Here is a 17980-nt window from a genome sequence, read left to right on the forward strand (position 1 = left end):
AGACGAGCCAGATCGACTGCGTCACACCACGCCCTACACTGATAAAGCAGGTCATGCAAATAAAAAACAAGTTGTCAGTGTAGCACGGCAAGTCATTTCAAAAACGAAATTATCTCACCCAACCAACCGTTTTATGAGTTACAAAGTGTTTGCGATTTTATGAGAATCAACGCAGTTATGGGAAACGTAATAAGTTACTAGTATAGTTAACTCATGGAACTATTGAAAAAGAGAAACTGTTTTGTTTTTTTTCTCGTTTTTTCTTCTTCTATGGTTAAGCGCATTCAAGTTGTTCATTCAACCATTTCTTTGTATTGTATGGTGTGTTCTCAAACTAATAAATACTAGTATTCCTAAAATAAGTACAAAAACAGATAAATAAAACAAAATAAATGACACTATGGACTTTCAGTCTAGTTCCCTCTGGTACGCTGACGCTGTAAAACTAAAGGGGGCGCCATCACCTTGACTCACTGTTGGTCAACGTCATATGAATCGCGCAACATAATATATGGGTTATTATGTAAGTTTAAAACTCAGACTAGTAATACTAGTCTGAGTTTAAAATTATCATTTTCATGAAATATCATTTTGGTGTGTGTTAAATTATCGTATCGTTACTTTCCCCGTGTAATTTCTCTTTTTAATAGAATGTCAAAAAAATGCGCAATTGATATTTTTTTAACAATTTAAATATTTTTGAGTAGTTTTATTTTTAGAAAGTATTTTTTTTTGCTATTTGTTTAAATTTGTGGAATATTTTATTGTATAGGCCCAAATTGGTGTTTTGCCTGCTAGGTTATATCTCATTAAAATAAATATTAAAATATAAAAAAAAATCTGGATAATAATCACAAAGTATTGCAGTACTTTGCCATAATAAGAACAGTTCCATACAAGCAAACTAGAATTTTCGAAATTCAGACTTTTGGAATAATTCAAGATAATATTATCATCTTAAATCGCCGCTCCACAAATTGATATACTATAATTTTCACTGGGTTTAAATTTCGCTGATTTACCATTTCAGGCATATTCAGTGGGTTTTAAATTCACGGTTGTATCAATTAGATAATGTGTTCTATGTTCAATTTTACATATTCACTGGGTTTTAATTTAGCGCATTTTCCAGTCAGCGAAATAAGCAAAATTAAAACCCAGTGAATAATTAATCCTTTTCTGTATGACGTAATATCTCCATATTGGTCCATTACAACTGACACTGACAAAATGGCCGCCATTCAGTAACCTATAAAAACGACCATTTTCTCGAAATTTAGGCTAGTGACGCTTATATATGACCAGGAGCACAATTTATTCTGGATACATTCTAGATACGTTCATGAGTAAAACGAAATCTATAGACAATGGACTGGACATCAGCTGCCTGCGGCGAACTGTCAATGCTTCACACAGTTAGTGGTTTAACTGTTACACCCAAGGTTATACAGAATTGATCGATCACCCACTGTGAATTGTGTTGTTTACATATCGGTGTGTCAGACGACAGTTGGAAATCGGACAATGGACATCACTATTGTACCACTTGACTCGTTTCCATTGATAGATAGCAAGTACTACACAGTGTGGGACGTTTTAGCAATTAGCAAAGTAGTTCTAAGTAGTAAACTCCGGTCGTTGAAATGCAGGTGAATCAGATTGAAAGGAGCTCACCCATGAAAGAAATTTACAATAAAGCCCCATTCCTTATGACCAAGTATAATATAGTATATTTTATTTGACATGAAATCACGTAGTGAATACATAAATTATGGTCAACTAAACATAAAACGAGCGCATATATACTATTTCAAAATCATGGTAAAAAAGACCTATCATTGCCGTATCACACATTATATCAACAAAGTAAATATACGACACCTTTCAAGGACCCCTTGTCTATTATAAAACATAATTTACAAACCCCATGTGGGGAGAAAGTAGGGAATTCGGATATATTGAGATGATGACAGAGGATGTCGTGTCAGACTGATTTAAATAGTAAAACTCGGTTGAGTATTGTAATATCGTATTGCATCCCACACAGCTTATTGGGTAAAATACAGACTGGAATGGCAAAAAAGCTGCTAGCCACATAATATAAAGTTGGCCTTATATAGCTTTGGTAAGAATTCACGTGAACTTGACAAAATAACACGCGCTAATCGCTCATTGGTCGAAAGTTTTATACTTGACATTATATCATCAAGGGGGACGTGTCCTCTCCCAGGTTCGGACATGGCGACAAATATGACTTGAATAAATATTGGAATACTCGCACATGTAACGATAATTGTAGAACAGACAAGTGATTATAAAGATTTCAACTATAGCCTTTGGGTGCCTCCGTTAAAGTTTCTTCTATTTCCTGGTGGCGCAGTACACTGATGATAAATTATAGTTTTCTGGGCATAGTGTGAAGGGATTTAGTAAAACTAGTATATGTGAAGCAGTAAATTGAGAAACTGGGTGGCCAACAAAATTAACTCGAGGCGACGTCTGGATCTCGTTCACTGTATATCAATCTATATACCATTACAGCTATAGTCATAGTATATATATATATATATATATATATATATATATATACTATGACTATAGCTGTAATGGTTTATCGAACCTCAGACAAAACATGCCCGGTCACGTGCCTGGCTGACACGCAATTGAGTTAAAGAAAAAAGAATTTGTTGGCTGTACCTGATTGTACGCTCAAGTTCAAATTATTTGGGAAAAAAAGATATATACAACACCAACTTACAACCATGGACACACTAACAGGTGGTTTTCTTTAACTCAATTTATCATAGTTTTGATATCAGACGACGTTACTACGATCAAAGACAGATACTACATGTATTTTCTAGTGTTTTTGTTACGATATAAGGTATATCAATCTATATACGTCTGGTACTTTTGATATGTACACGCTGTGTTACTGTAATCGACATAAGCTCAGTCCGAATCTTAAAGTTACCGAAGCATGATAACGCAAAGTGTCACTGGCCCTGGTTCGCCGTTCATCCAAGCGAAGACGACAACAGATACGACGACGAACCGGGAAGCTGTTGGATGTGTTCTACAAATAAAGCAATAAATCATTATGGTCTGATCAACTAGATAAGTATAAAGGCCCTAAGATAATATATGTAAAATTACTAATTTTCACTGGGTTTAAATTACTCTTATTAAGCATTTCAGGCATATTCAGTAGGTTTTTAAATCACGGTTTTATCATTTAGATAATGTGTTCTATGTCCAATTTTACATATTCACTGGGTTTTAATTTACCGCATTTTCCAGTCAGAGAAATAAGCAAAATTAAAACCCAGTGAATAATTAACCATTATACTGGCATGTCTTTTTACCACCAGTTCCATCTTTTCATCACAAATTCACAAAATAGTTCCGCACTTTCCTTCAAAAGATTTGGACAAAAATAGCGAATTATTTTGTGTAAAAACTGAAAATTGACTCAAATTTTGTCTGTTGGCTCTAAAATTAGGGTTCATTTCCAGAAATAATGAAGAATATAAGAAAAATATGATTTTTTTTTTTGCAATTCGTACGCTAATCCTTACACCGGAAGTAATTAACAAACGGTACGCATATAGACTTTTCGGCAGGTTATTGTGTCAACAAGTGTGCTGAACCTTTATTGAATTCTCGATTTGGTTATCCCAATCAATACCACGGATGAACAACTGGTGATTTTATTTGGACGCAAAACCGCCGCTAATTTCGATTTCTGTAAACTGATATCAAATGGACACACAAATGTTCCCGGTAATGTTCCGAGAGCAATATGGACTCCATGTACGGTGTACACATCATCCGGCATCCGTTTTTCTTGTTTAATTGAACTGTTAAACCGGGGTTATTACTTTCACTCGACGTGTTGTCCATACTTACAAGTCAGTCATAGATTACGCACTATACTACATATTTGTTGAAAGTGACGGTTATGCTACAAGTTTTAGGAACAGAAGTCCATCGCGGCTATGCTGATATGGGAGGGGATTGTTTTAATGTTTTAGTTTTGAACAGATTAATCGGGAGATTTGTATCCCATGTTTTCTATGATTAAAACTTAATCTTACTAGGTAAATATATTCTGAATATTGGTCACATACACCTGAACATGAAAGTTCTAAACTTTCACGAACCTAAAATTTTGTTATCAAGGTTGCTAACAAATTCTCCGCATCGAGGGATTGTATTCTGATCGAGACGTATATTAATTTTGTTTCCCGATCTAGTAAATTCTCCCGTTTTGGGGAAAAAATAATTACTGACGGACGGCGTGTTTTGTGTGCAAATGGTTCGTTCCTAGGGTATAGTACGTGGCAACACGGCACATCTACTATAGCGATAGAAAGACTGTGATTTAAAGTAATTAACCCTCTTCCGGACCGACACCAAACACAAACAGATCATAAATTGTGCTAGAATTTGGGAAAAAACTGTAATATCATAAAAGGGTGGTGGTCGTCGCGCAGCGCGTGTTGGAATTTCATGTGAATAAATGATCGAGACGTATATTAATTTTGTTCCCTGATCTAGTGAATTCTCCCGATTTAGGGAAAAAATAATTGCTGACGGACGGCGTGTTTTGTGTGCTCAGTTGCATAAACTTTTATTGAGAAGAGTCACAGTGAGTTGTAAACAATCAAGCTGACCCATTTTCGCAGCAAACTGTAAACTTTGAGTACAATGACATTACGGTGACAGTTCTCTGGCCATATATGGTCATGTACATATATCTCACCAAACTAGTCGATTTCCTCATAGTATGGTTGTAGCAATGAGATATGGCGTATTTCAGTTTCCAAATACGCATAATTCATCCTGTAACATGTTGTTTATTCATTCAACAATTTAATAATTATTTTGTGTACGAGTATATATTTTATTTTTTTCAGGATGCCACGAGGATGAGAATGGCAGCGTGACGTCATAAACACGTCACAACTTTCCCGTGATGTCAGCTTTCTGGACAACATGAGAGCAGATGCTGAGTTGTTTACGTACAGTGCGTACGCATTATTCTCAGCTGGGAGCATTTTGATAACTGAACTGACGGTAATCCCCCGACCCAACTCTCTGAACGCACAAATATTTTAAATGGAAACTCGGTAACAGCATCTCTACCATTGTGGGAGCAGCCAAACATTGAATAAGTCTATTCAAAACAAGCGTGCTGCCCCGGTGACGACAAAGGCTGTTTACTCCATGCCTAGGTACGTGTGAAGAATTGCCCTGTGGCTAGGACACCACATCACAACACCCGACCGCGCCATATTTACGACATCTAATAAAACATTGTTGAAAGAACACATCCCGTCAATATACTTTTAAGTCCGTTCCGACTTAAATTCTGTCCGACCAGGGACAAATCGAAAATGTATTATTTCCGCCCAGATGAAAGATAATTAATGAAGCAATGTTGTTTTCGTGTTCAACTTGAAGGTTATAAAATGTGGACATGTTGGCATCTCACAAACTTTCTTGTGTTTACTAATGATGATAATGATGTCGATATCATATGTACGCCTTTAATTAAGTGATTAATAATTTCCCGGCGAGACGCCGTAGAGCTGCATACATAGACAGAATGCGACAACCGTGGCCAGCGCGTATTACCGACAAGGCGGAAATGAAATCAATGCTTCCGTATCAGGAGACGCGTGCGTGAATAGAACTGGTACTAGAAAATTTGGTATGTGCTGTGAAAATATAACACTTTCCAGAAATTCATTCTTAAATATAGGTTCCTTTACTGGAAGCATTCTTGACATGTTGTTGGAGGCAGACATTCGTCTGTAAATGTTTAACTGGTAGTGAGGGCCCACACTCGTACGACATCATGTACGTTATTCGCTTGGACAGTCTAAACACTGTACCCAATTAAGAGGTACTAGTATGTCACTCGAACGGGTGCTTCCACTTCCCCCTCCCAAAACATGAACCTCGACGCCGAAACACAGCGTAATGTTAAGTATATTATCGAATTAAAATAAGATCAGGTATATCATAATACAGGGGGCGCACAATCCGGTTAATGGGGAGGGTGGCTGGTGTTTATCTTTGAGATTCAAATGGTTCGTCCCTCGGGTATAGTACTGTACGTGGTAACACGGCACATGTATAGAGATAGAAAGACTGTGATTTCAAGTAATTAACCCTTACAAAATAGGTAAATTCACCCAAAATTGTGGTACCCAGTTGGTAGTTATGAACATACAAACCCAATAGAACACGTATGTGCAAGTTGGGTTTGAATTGTACAATATTCTTGTTTCTTTATTTACAGGATATCGGCTAAAAATGTGACGGAAGTTATTGGCCGCTAACCATTGAACCAACTGTCAAACATCATAAACTAATTATTTAGCACTAAATTGGCCAACATTATCGGTGTTTGGGACGACCGACCTGTCAACCGTTCTCTCTCGAGTGCCCTCTTCCGGACCGGCACCAAACACAGACAGATTATAAATTGTGCTAGAATTTGAAGAAAAAAAATGTAATATCATAAAAGGGCGGCGGTCGTCGCGCAGTGCGTGTTGGAATTTCATGTAAATAAACAATGTATTTTACACGCGTTGTATACGTCGCTATGATTCCTATATCGAACGGGACGCAGCGCGACGACCACCACCCTTGAACAATTACTCGTTTTCATCATATTTAGTTAAAATAGAATGCACCGCGCTCTCTCACATGCGTGTCAGTACGTTTGTTGTTATAACATAAGCTTAAAATACGACATATTAAAAGTACCTTCCGATCTAAAAATAGCATTCGCTACCAGCCACGGTTCAATATGATGTTTGTCCTCATCGTCGACCTACCTATATAAATAAGGGCATCCCCGAACTTACTTAACTTATGACGTTATTAACATTCAACACGGAATTCTATCGCACGACAGGCGACAAATGAGAAACTTTTTTTAATTTTACTAAAGAAAATGTGTTTACTTAAAAACTGTCGTCACAGGATTTATTTTTAACGAGATTTAATCGGCGCTTATCCAATGGGGCAGCGTTTAGCGGAACTCGGTTCAGACGTCATCGGAACGCAATGACCTGCATCGAGATATGAACAAAGCGTTTGCGTTAGTAATTGCTGTACGGCTTGACAAAACAAGCCACTCGGGCGCACGGTATTTGGCTTGTATTAGCTTTGCCGTCTGTATTGTGTTCTTTTTATCACTATTCTCATTTACAGCCGGGGGACCGGTGCGCTGTTGTTACTGTGTCACGGGGTTTGAACCACTTTTACAACAAGGGGTTATAGCTATAACCAAAGTATAGTGAATAGATGGGGCTGTGCTACAACGAACTGGTTCCATCTTCAATACAGTGGCGGATCCAGCAAAATGTATTGGGGGGGGGGGGCTTCGCTTAAGATATACGGAGCAAAAATCGCAGAGAAGCCCCCCTGGCCCCCCTCTGGATCCGCCACTGCTTCAATACGATATTTCCTGTTGTGAAAAATTCGATAGTAAGGTTGTCGTTTAACAAATTGATTAAACCACAGGTCCCTCTATCATAGATATTATCATACAGAGAGGGAGTGTGATTAAACGAATATATGACACCGTATTTGCCCTCTCTAACTGATCTACGTTATACCATAGACCATTGAGGGTCTATGGTTATACCGGGTAATCTCCGTATTTGTCTCACATTTCTTCCTAAAGCACTCAGTAATTCAACACCTCTACTCAATCCCGTACGATTACCGTTATAAACGACTCTTAGCACACCTTGATACTGGCATATACTTGGGGATAGAGGGACTGTGCTTGGGAGTATTGCTTGACAAGGCGCCGGAAATGGCAGTGAATCGTGAGAATGGATGTATGTAGTAGGACTATGTTATTGACGCCAATGGGGGGACGGGCGCCCAAGTACAGGGAGTAAAAAATAAATAAAAACCAGTTGAGTGTGCACACATTCCATGACCAACTAAAAATCACGAATTTGATTGATCTAGAATTTGAAATCCTCAAACTTATGACTAAAATTAGGTTCTACATCCTTCTATCAATTATAGTCTAATCACCGTGTATAATAATGGAGGAAATTTCGAGACATAACTGGAGGAAAAAAGGAGACGAAATCACAGTTCCGGTATTATTCAGTGGTCTCCGGGTGTAGTGTGTACATAAATATTTGTCAAGTTGTAAGTCAAGGTCTGTCAGAATTGTTCAAAATTATCTAAATCCTGAGGTTGTCACTAGGTACGTTCGTCGGTGTTATGGGGTAAATTGATGATTTAAATAAACGTCTCTCCATTTCATCATTATGGCTGCTTAATAAGCAAGAAAATATGTTCTAATAATATGTATAGTCTTCATCACGTCATAACCATATGCACATAAAATCTAAAAAAATCAGTTATTTTCTTCAAAAATGCTGTCAGGGCCGGCGAGGCAAAATGTCCGCCAGACGGCCAGTCGATGATCGACAGCCCGGTACCTAGCTTGTGGTACTTTTCAAACCATACGCATGTATGTAAGGACACTCTCTCGATTACATGGACAAAGACTGGGATTTATAGCCATCCTTTCAAACTGTACTTTTTATTGATCTAAAAAATTGCATTCAAACCCAGTGTTGATAATAACGAGCGGAACTATCAAGGATGAATCAATCGATCCGTTCTCCCACTGTTACGTAATCAATTGTACACTCAATCAATTATATGAACAAATTGACCTCTGACATGAAGGTGGTTATAATCGAGGAGAAGACGTGTTAAATCATCCCGAGAATGAACACGTAAACATAAGATGTATAAATCATTTAATACTTCGGATTCATTCTAAAATGTCAGTGAGTTCAACGAATCTACCGGTGTGTTCCTCCACGCGCATGGTTTGCGTTTTTTCTTCAAGGCTGGCTTTTGATCGACTTGAAAGGCAAACAAAGTGCTTTCCTACTTTGTCAATCAAAACAAAAAACCGCCCTTACAATTAATTCTCGTCCCATCCTGTTTACAGAAAAGGGTCAGCTCGTTTCAAACAGCGACAACACCGCCCACGTCGCCAGGGACAGTTCTGGCCCAGCATCACGTAGTACGGGTCGGACCTGTCACCCTGTTATCCATCCTCCCCATTTTATTTAATAGGACACCCCACGACACTTACATGGACGAGAAGACAAAAAGGTCATGAATTATTCATGACAGCAAAGTGTTTAAAAGAATTACAGCTTTCAGCGCGGTTGTCATTCACAAGCAGCACCAAGGGATTGATCAGCTGCTCTAACCGAACTGATTTTTGAGTGTGAGAGCAGTGGATACTATATTAGAAGCAAACTTCGAGGCTTCATACCTGTAAACATAAAGACTATATCGCAAGGTAAGTCATTATGGAATTTTCTCCGAAGCGTTTCAAGCCACGAGCAGTGTCGAAGTGGAATACAAAGTTTATTATCCAATTTACGAGGCAACTGGCAAATTTTCCTCTCAGCGGCGTTATTAAAACTGGTGCCCAATAACGCATGGACGGACTCGCCTTTGCGCCGTAAGTCAATGTTCCGGGGTTTGATGCGATGTGGCGATTTACGTCGGTGTTTTCGGTAATATCGGCTTTTCACGAGATATTGTCGCGAATATTGTAAAGAAACCCGGCGTACTTTAAACGCTAAGCAGGCCACCAGGTGACGCCGAATGGGACTTGATATACGACGTTTTAATAGTCTCCTTTTATTCTAATTTGTCCCACTTTTCCCGCCAAATCTCAGCATGCAGACGGTAAGTCGGCCATCCGTCGGAAGAATTCGGTTGGCGGCAAGCCGTGAACATTGCGATAAATCGCGTTTTCCATGATGCGTAACGCACGCCGCGGATGTCACGTGACGAAACATGTAATATATGTGACCATTCTTTTGAATTATTTCATTTTATATGATAACATTCCGATAATAATAACACAATTAATTGAATATAGTGCAGATATAAACATGCTCGTTTTTAAAATGACAAATTGTAACCTATTTTTTTATTCAACCTTCGACGTAGTACTGGCTGAACGTTGTACTGTGACTGACCGAGTGACCGACTCAGCGATTTGCAAAGTAGATCGTCATTCAACACGAGTTACTCATTGTGAGTTCAATACTGACCCACGTCAAACCATCGTTGTTCTGTTCGGCAAAGCCAGACGCTCTGTTACTGGAGTTTGTATAGTGTCTGACCCGTAGGTCATAGATGACATGTCTGAAATGCCTAAACTGACAGTCACAACCAAGAGCGGGGGCATTTCACCCAGTCCCGGCCCGGCCCAGAAGCGTTATAATCGGGTTAATATTCGCGGGAGTGATAATTTTAATTTAATATAGGTCCGTGATTGAAGTATGTTCCAGTTAGTTTCAATTTTGTTTTCTAACTTGAAAGTGAGACAACATTCCCCATTCAAAAACTCTCTTTGGAGCGTTTCTCTTCAAAAAGGGTTGGCAACAGTAAACTGATACGCTGACCTGAATCCCGGGCCTAGATAGACACTTTCATGAGTTGTTCTCCTGGGAGATCAAGTTAACACACTTCGTATTTATGCCAACGTCTTTTTAAAATACCCTAAGAAATAAAGAAACGAACAATTCAAATATGGCTGCTTGTATCTAGGTGAACATTCAAGGACAAACAGTTGCTATGCGACGTCATTTATTGTATTTGCCCTAATTGCATGTGTTGGCCTTGAAGTTCTGATTTGGTTGGTTTTACGGCTCTGGGTGAGCCCCTGGCAGAAATATCATATAAATAAAAGTCTCATCAGTCAAATTTCTCTCTTTTCCTTCTAAATATATTTCAAGTGGTCGAAGTTTATTGTTATACCACGTAATAAGTATATACTCTATCGAATATAAGTTGGAGTCATTGAAAAAAGAAAAACCTGAACTTGAATGACACCCCCAAGTTCGTACGATAGCGATGGGATACGTCAAATCGAACACGCCATGATAAAACCAGTGAAAGGTAAACGTGCTTATAACCGAATATTACTGATAACCTTCAGCCCAAACCGATAAATTTTACCCATCTTCAGCACTATTTAGCTACCCTAAAAAATTAGTGTATTTCCCGTCCTTTGAATGTCCTATGAACTATTACTGAATCCTGGAGTAAAATATCGGTGACCAGATTGTTGAGACTACCCTTTACATAACACTATTTACTAAAAATCCCGACATTTGTTCAGACACAGTGGACTGTGGTTCACATTCCGGCCACTATACAAAAGGAAATTGACAACACAATTTTGGGCTGAAAAGCATGAAGAAAATCGTTCCGATTGGGCCACTTATAAAATATACCCTCAGTTGTAGCGGGTCACATGGAGAATGCCCCAGGGTAGGTGCACGTGCTTTCCGTAATTCATTGCAGTGAACATGGACCTTAAGAAATGGTTCAGACAATAAAGACTCGACCGTTACAGTTGCTAAACAGGGTTAACTTGCACGAATTGAGAGCTTTTGTATAACGAGTAGATAAAAAAAAAATCGCCCCATACTCAAGAAAGAGTCCGGAATGACCAGCCAATCAGATCAAAGCATCAGCGATGTATTAATCCCGCGTGGCACCAGTGTCTTAGTTATTGGGGTCAGCTTGAGGTCAATCAGGCACACTACTTTAGACAGTGTTGCTTTAGGCGTGAAAGACCGAAGATGGGACAAGTACACGACGCAGTTTTCTTTTCAATGCGCACAGAACATGCGCAACACGACAAGTAGGTTTCCCAGTACCTTTAATTCAAGAAATTGAATGTAAACGCACCTCATACCAGTCTTAAATAAAACTGATCAACGCGTGACCATTATTACATCTTCCTTGGTAACTCATTTCAGGCGTTCTCAACAATTTTAACGTCGCGTATGCAATGGCATGTAAATTAATAAGAATCTAACTGACGGACAATTGCTCCAGTGTACTGCTCAACGTAACCAGGACAACACGACTTACTTGCGTCAAATCCGTTTACTCAGTGAACTTCAAACTAGTTAAGTTAATCGGTCTGAAAATGATTCACGAAATTCCAATAAGCTGTTCAGAGTTCACTCGGTTGGGAACAAAGGAAGGCAAATAGAAATACCTGGTCACTGTACCACGTGATTGGATCCTATAATTTAGTAGCGTGCCGGACGCTAAACACTTAAGGTGTGTGCTCGTTTCTATTGCTGAACCCTAGGCGTAACATCGTATCGCTTGAACCCCAGAAAGCAGAATTCCTACTAAGTTATACTTACTTCTAAGTTCTATCGCTCTATACGTAGGGTCTAGCATCACACGTATCACAAACGCCTGGGAGGGGGGGGGGAGCACATGGAACATGTATACGTGATGTACCATCAAAATGAGTTTTTTGCCCTTTTCGGCCCCTAAATTAGCAACTTTTCGGCCAAAACTTCTTTAAAACGTTCTCAATGTTTTACAGGACCCTCTCCTTTGATACACACAACGCTGCTTTCGTTTTTATTCACATTTTCCTAATTTAAGCGTCTTTATTTTATAGCGCCATCTAACGTCTGCAAACGATGTCAGAGACAAAGACAGAGATTAAAACACGTGTGGAAGTTCCAAATGATGCTCAAATATTGACAAACGGAAACAGCCTGAACGGTGAACATAAAAAAGTTCAATGCAATGGACTTACTCGAAAGAGGAAGAATCAATTTGGTGACCATGACGACGACTACATGACTGTGGAGACATGGAGGAAGAGATGGAGGAAAGGACAGACTAAATTCCATTTGGAGAAAGTACATCCGTAAGCATCTGCATACATTACTTCTACTGTGCCTTACGCATTTCCGTTAGCTTAAATGACGTTATTTCCATAAAATAAGGTTACAATTGATGTTGCACATTTATTTCTTTGGCATCACTCCTGTTTGTCAATCACCCTTTCTCAGAGGGGGGGGGGGTTGTTAATCAATCCTCTACAAAATACACGCAGTTATTATTGAAGTACACAAATTGTTTAATGTGGTAAATCGCTGTGATTGGAGAACTGTATCCAGAGATAGTGTCAGGATGTATAACCTTTAGACATGCATATGACGTCACGTTATTATTAAATTAACGTGAGATGATGACAGACTACTTTGACACACATATATTTATTTGTAATCGTCGATTTTTCATTTTTTTTGAAGAATACTTCAAAAGCATTATTCGTGGTTGACGAAAGAAGAAGAAAAGCAGCGTTTTTTCCTTCCACTTTGTGGAAAAAGCTTAGATCTGAAATGGTAAGTACTAGTTTTAAGATTAGAGCCGTACAAGAACAAGTTACTAGTACGCAAATACATCGCAAGATTTGTAACTTTCAAGGATTTGGATAGATCCACCGCTAGTAACGAGTAGATTCACATAATCATGGCAAATCGAACGTAACACAGTTTCGCCTTCTTCTAGGCTCGTCGACAAAGGTCACGTTGTGGTCGGTAACGAATGTTCCGCAGAGGGCGTCAAGCAGTTTTTTGATGAACACGATTTAGAGTACACAGTCGAACCTATAGAGGACATTGCTGGCGACATTTACAAGGTATTGGGTTAAAATATAATAGAGGGTGTACTGGTGATATTTATTGGTTGAGATATCTCTAATGTGAGTTCACGTATGGCCGCCGAGATCTCGTTGAGAGCGAGGGAGTCACGAGACTTGGTTTTGTACCCGAGTGGTGCTCCATACTCTTATAGGGCATCACGTCCCCTGTTTCAGATTACATAGATGCATAGTTCTAAGATCAGGGGGCATTAGATCCTACAACGGGGACAGAATGGAACACTATTTGAGAGGCAAAAGCAAGTCTCGTTGCTTTCTCGCTCTCAATGAGATCTCGGCGGCCATTTTGAGACTCAGATCCAACATTCTCGTTATGCAGTATAAATAAATTACATGTCCGTCACATGTAAGTTGTTCCAAGGCTGAGAAATGTTATTGAACTGGCGACCTTCCTTGGGTGGATTTATATTAATTCGTGAGTTCATCAGAAATTACAAGGATGTTTGAATTCTAAAGGTTATGTATGAAACATAATTATTCGCACGTGAAATCAGACCTACTTAAAGTCACGTGTTCTGAAACTGCTCACATCATTTGAACATAAGTTTTCTAATTGAAAAAAAGGAACAATGTAAATCCAATTAAATGAAATTCTATCATAACTAATTAATGGCGATATTGGGCAAATATGCCCCGATTCAACAAGGTCACAAATCATGGTATTTTTTGGCGACCCAGAAAATACCCTAATGGTTTATCCATCCGGGCATTTCGTTTTCCAGGCGATCTGGTTGGTCAAAGAGTTCATTTAGTTTCCGAACTGTGGGCGGTATACCAAAAATCTATACTTCCGTTTCCGTATTTTGTTCTTTTAAACGATCTTTTGTTGGTCGTGCTACCTTTATTATTTCGTCTTTTTTTATCAGAATTTGTGTTCTTTTATTTTCCTACAAACTGAAGGCGTTGAATAAAAGCGCAGCAGGCGATAATTGTATAGCGTGAGAAGACTGCGTAGCACCACACACTGTGTCACTGTGTGCATGTAAACCCATATTTTTCCAACAAAATGATTGCAATTTGTTCATCAATGTTGCGTTGGTTCAAATCAAAATTTTGAGGGACTATTTTAGTGATTATAACACGAATAGTCACGTACAGAATGAACAAAATGGCGGACTTGATGACGTAGTCGGATAAACACGTCACGTGACACCAACACCCAAAGAACGAAAACACCGCGAGATAACATGAATATACTTCCTTTGACGATGGCTGTAATAATGTTATATTCACCACTCACTTTTGTTTTCTCACCAGGCTAAAAACTTAGATGTTACTATATATTGCTGTGACTTTTTCCTAATTACCCCAGAAATAATTGGTACTTTTGATGCGGTGTGGGATCGAGGCTCGTTGGCGGCCATTCACCCAGAAGACAGGAAAAAGTAAGTGTATCGCCCTCCGTTGACCATTTTATAGTTTTTCGTTTAATAACACAAGTGCAATAATACAAGATTTGGAACGTCACGGGTTACTACAAATGACACATGCAGCCCAGTAAATATCGTGACTATATTCATATGTTTTTAGGTATGCCGACGTGTTTTTTCCATTGTTAAAAAAAGATGGTCGATGCTTATTAGATTTGTTCCAAGTTGACCACGAGCACTTCGCTGGCCCACCACACACATTCCCTCCGGAGGAACTACAGACCCTACTTGGTAAGCATCTTGAACCTTACAGTCTTCTATAGTTCGCACGATCGAACCATGTAATTAAAAAAAATAATAGTAACCGTAGAAGGCGCTGTTTTCAAACAACCTTTCACTTGATCATTTTTCAGGGAAACATTTACAGGTGGAATTAGTGAACACACGTGACGCCCTCACCAGTTGGCAAAAGGAATGGGGAGTTGCGTATTTCATTCAAAACGACTATTACATCACGCACAAGACGGAAGAAGTCCCGAACAAAGAAGAATGTGAACACTGAATCATGGAATTATTTTAAATATTTGTCGCTGAATTTGAGGCCAATCTAGCAAGCAAATGAATGTTCTGAGATTTATTAAGTCACGAGATATAAGTCGACAGTTGCACAAATATTTAGCTTCTGCAACTTCTGGAGGATTACCCCCTACAACTTTTGAAATTACAATTTGTTTGATAGTCCGTGTATGAAAGGGTGGTTGGTGTCAGGGTGAAAGAGGTTAAATCTCCGAAACCAGTGAAAATCACCTTCGCGAAATGACTGAGTACGGTCTATGAAATCGATCAAATTTCACTACGAACAGCAAAACACACAACCGCGTCACGTTTTATTGTGTTTATTTCATATTTCCATATCGTTGTTGTTATGTCGATTCTGTCATCACTTTTTGCTCATCAATTTTTTATTATTTTTGTACAGCCTTGCTAAATCTTACTAAGCATTCAAAGGAGAGAATGTTTGTGCATGTTTTCTATATTTTAAAACCGTTTTTTTGAGTTCCACTATTCACTGAGTTGCCAAACTATAATAGTCGAGACAGTCTGGGTAAGAAAAAGAAATCACTCCATGTGCCCACGAATCTGCATCTATACCTTAAACACATTTATAATGACTTGTTTTATAGTATAACTCAAACATTATTTTCTAATATGTGTACAAACAACCAGGATATAACCAATCTCCCAGTTCCGCCTTTCAGAGTCGTTTGTGAATTAATTCTGAGTACCTCATCAAACCCTTCTTTGTGGTTCATCCTCGTTCACAGTTAGTTATGTCGCCAAAATATGCCTACCAAATAAATAAATTAGTAAATGTTTGAACTTGAATACCGATTTTTTAGTAGTCCGGGCTTACCGCAATGACCATGCTCTTTATGAATTGGTTGCGAACGAGCCTACAAACTTGATGACGTAATCGAAAAAGATATCACGTGCACCAGATACCAATTATCAGCTTACAAGCAGGTACAATCGCTATGCATATTAATTGTTATAAAACTTATTTTCAAGGTGAATATTTTATTCGAAAATTACAGGTGTAAACATTCTTTGTTTTAACTTGTATTTAGTTTATTTGTCAACGACTTTTACTTTCTATATTTCTGAGTTCAGTTGACCTTAAAATTACAAAGTATTTGTATGATGTACTAATAAGATTTATCCAAGCCGTTTCTAGTAACGATATTGTGTTATGAATGTTAATGATATGCTAATAAGATGCAACTATATGCCAAGCTATTTCTAGTGCTGATTTTAATGAGATGTTTCTAGATGTCAGGCTATTTTTAATGATATTCAATTTTTGTTCAAGTGGGTAACATACAACTTTTTATATTCTCCCGTTCCCTCAATGGACGTTTGTCCTTATTTGGACCGGAATGGATGCCTTGCACAAAGCTTATATTATACTATTACGCCAGTTCATAACGATTATGTTAAAGATATTTTTGTTCATTCAAAGTATGTTTTATATTGTTTTTCACGACACCAGCTGTTTCTTTGTATTTGTAGCAGGAAATCAGCCAATGTAATCGTTACCATAGATACGCGTATTATAATCTGATAGTTTTACACTGGATCGAATGTGTAGCCGCGGGAAAACAAAAGCCGGTAACTGTAACCGACATTACGAATTTAACAGTTTTCTGAATTTTTCACGTTTTGAGTAATAAAATACATGTCAGAAATAGCTTACGGATTCTCAGCGTGTGTGTTTACATCCCTTCATCCGTGACGGAATCTAGCTTGTAAAATGTCGTCTGCCTTCATGTTGATTTTGGTGGGAAATCCCCAAATCTGAATGTTTCATAGTATCTGAACGGTGAAGCTCGGCATATTTTATTCATTCAAGTTGCAAGAAAGGGCGCAACGATATTATCGAAACTACCTTCTCTGCCTGCCACCTATTGATGTTAATGAACAAACCGGAATTTCCGCTAAATTCGGTGATCGATCGTGACTAATTTTACACAGGCGACAACATGACAATGATGTGTATGGGATAAAGACCAATTGAAGATGAGTGTGACAAGGCGGCTTAACGTCGATTTGAGACAACCGTTAAGTAACATTAAGGTCTTAGTTTACTTGTTAATCTCGGTCTCAGCCGATTTTAGCAGCGTGAACTGAGTTGTGTTTGCACCCACTGCAACGCACAGAGGCCACAACTCACTGACACATTATTGTAACTACATTCCTAAGTATATCAACTGCACAACAGAAACCTTATAAGTTTGATAATCTTCAATTTACTTAATTGTCGGCCTAATTTGCATAATTGAATAAGTCTTCAAAGCTATTTGCGAAACATCGCAGTTCTTATTAATTATATTCCCGAAAAACATGTCACTTTTCGTCAATGCTTTTATTTAAATTATTTAAATTCACCAACTTGGATGTAATCTGCCAACATATGATGTGATGCCTTGATATGTTTGCGATGCGTTTCCAGGCAACCGGCTTATTGTCAGTCTCCGCT

The 17980-nt window shown here is 38.5% G+C and overlaps 1 protein-coding gene across 1 annotated transcript; it reads left to right on the forward strand.

Moving 5' to 3' along the window:
- Positions 1–9238: 9238 nt before the first annotated feature.
- Positions 9239–15958, forward strand: LOC100369695 (thiopurine S-methyltransferase-like). Its single transcript, XM_085493416.1, has 7 exons — positions 9239–9370; positions 12521–12775; positions 13164–13256; positions 13423–13552; positions 14831–14958; positions 15104–15234; positions 15357–15958. Exons 2-7 carry the CDS (start codon positions 12543–12545, stop codon positions 15503–15505), a joined length of 864 nt encoding a protein of 287 aa, XP_085349542.1. The 5' UTR covers positions 9239–9370; positions 12521–12542; the 3' UTR covers positions 15506–15958.
- The last annotated feature ends 2022 nt before the right edge of the window (positions 15959–17980 follow it).

This window comes from Saccoglossus kowalevskii, chromosome 18 (genome assembly GCF_978046115.1).
Source record: "Saccoglossus kowalevskii chromosome 18, keSacKowa6.1, whole genome shotgun sequence".
Lineage (NCBI taxonomy): Eukaryota > Metazoa > Hemichordata > Enteropneusta > Harrimaniidae > Saccoglossus > Saccoglossus kowalevskii.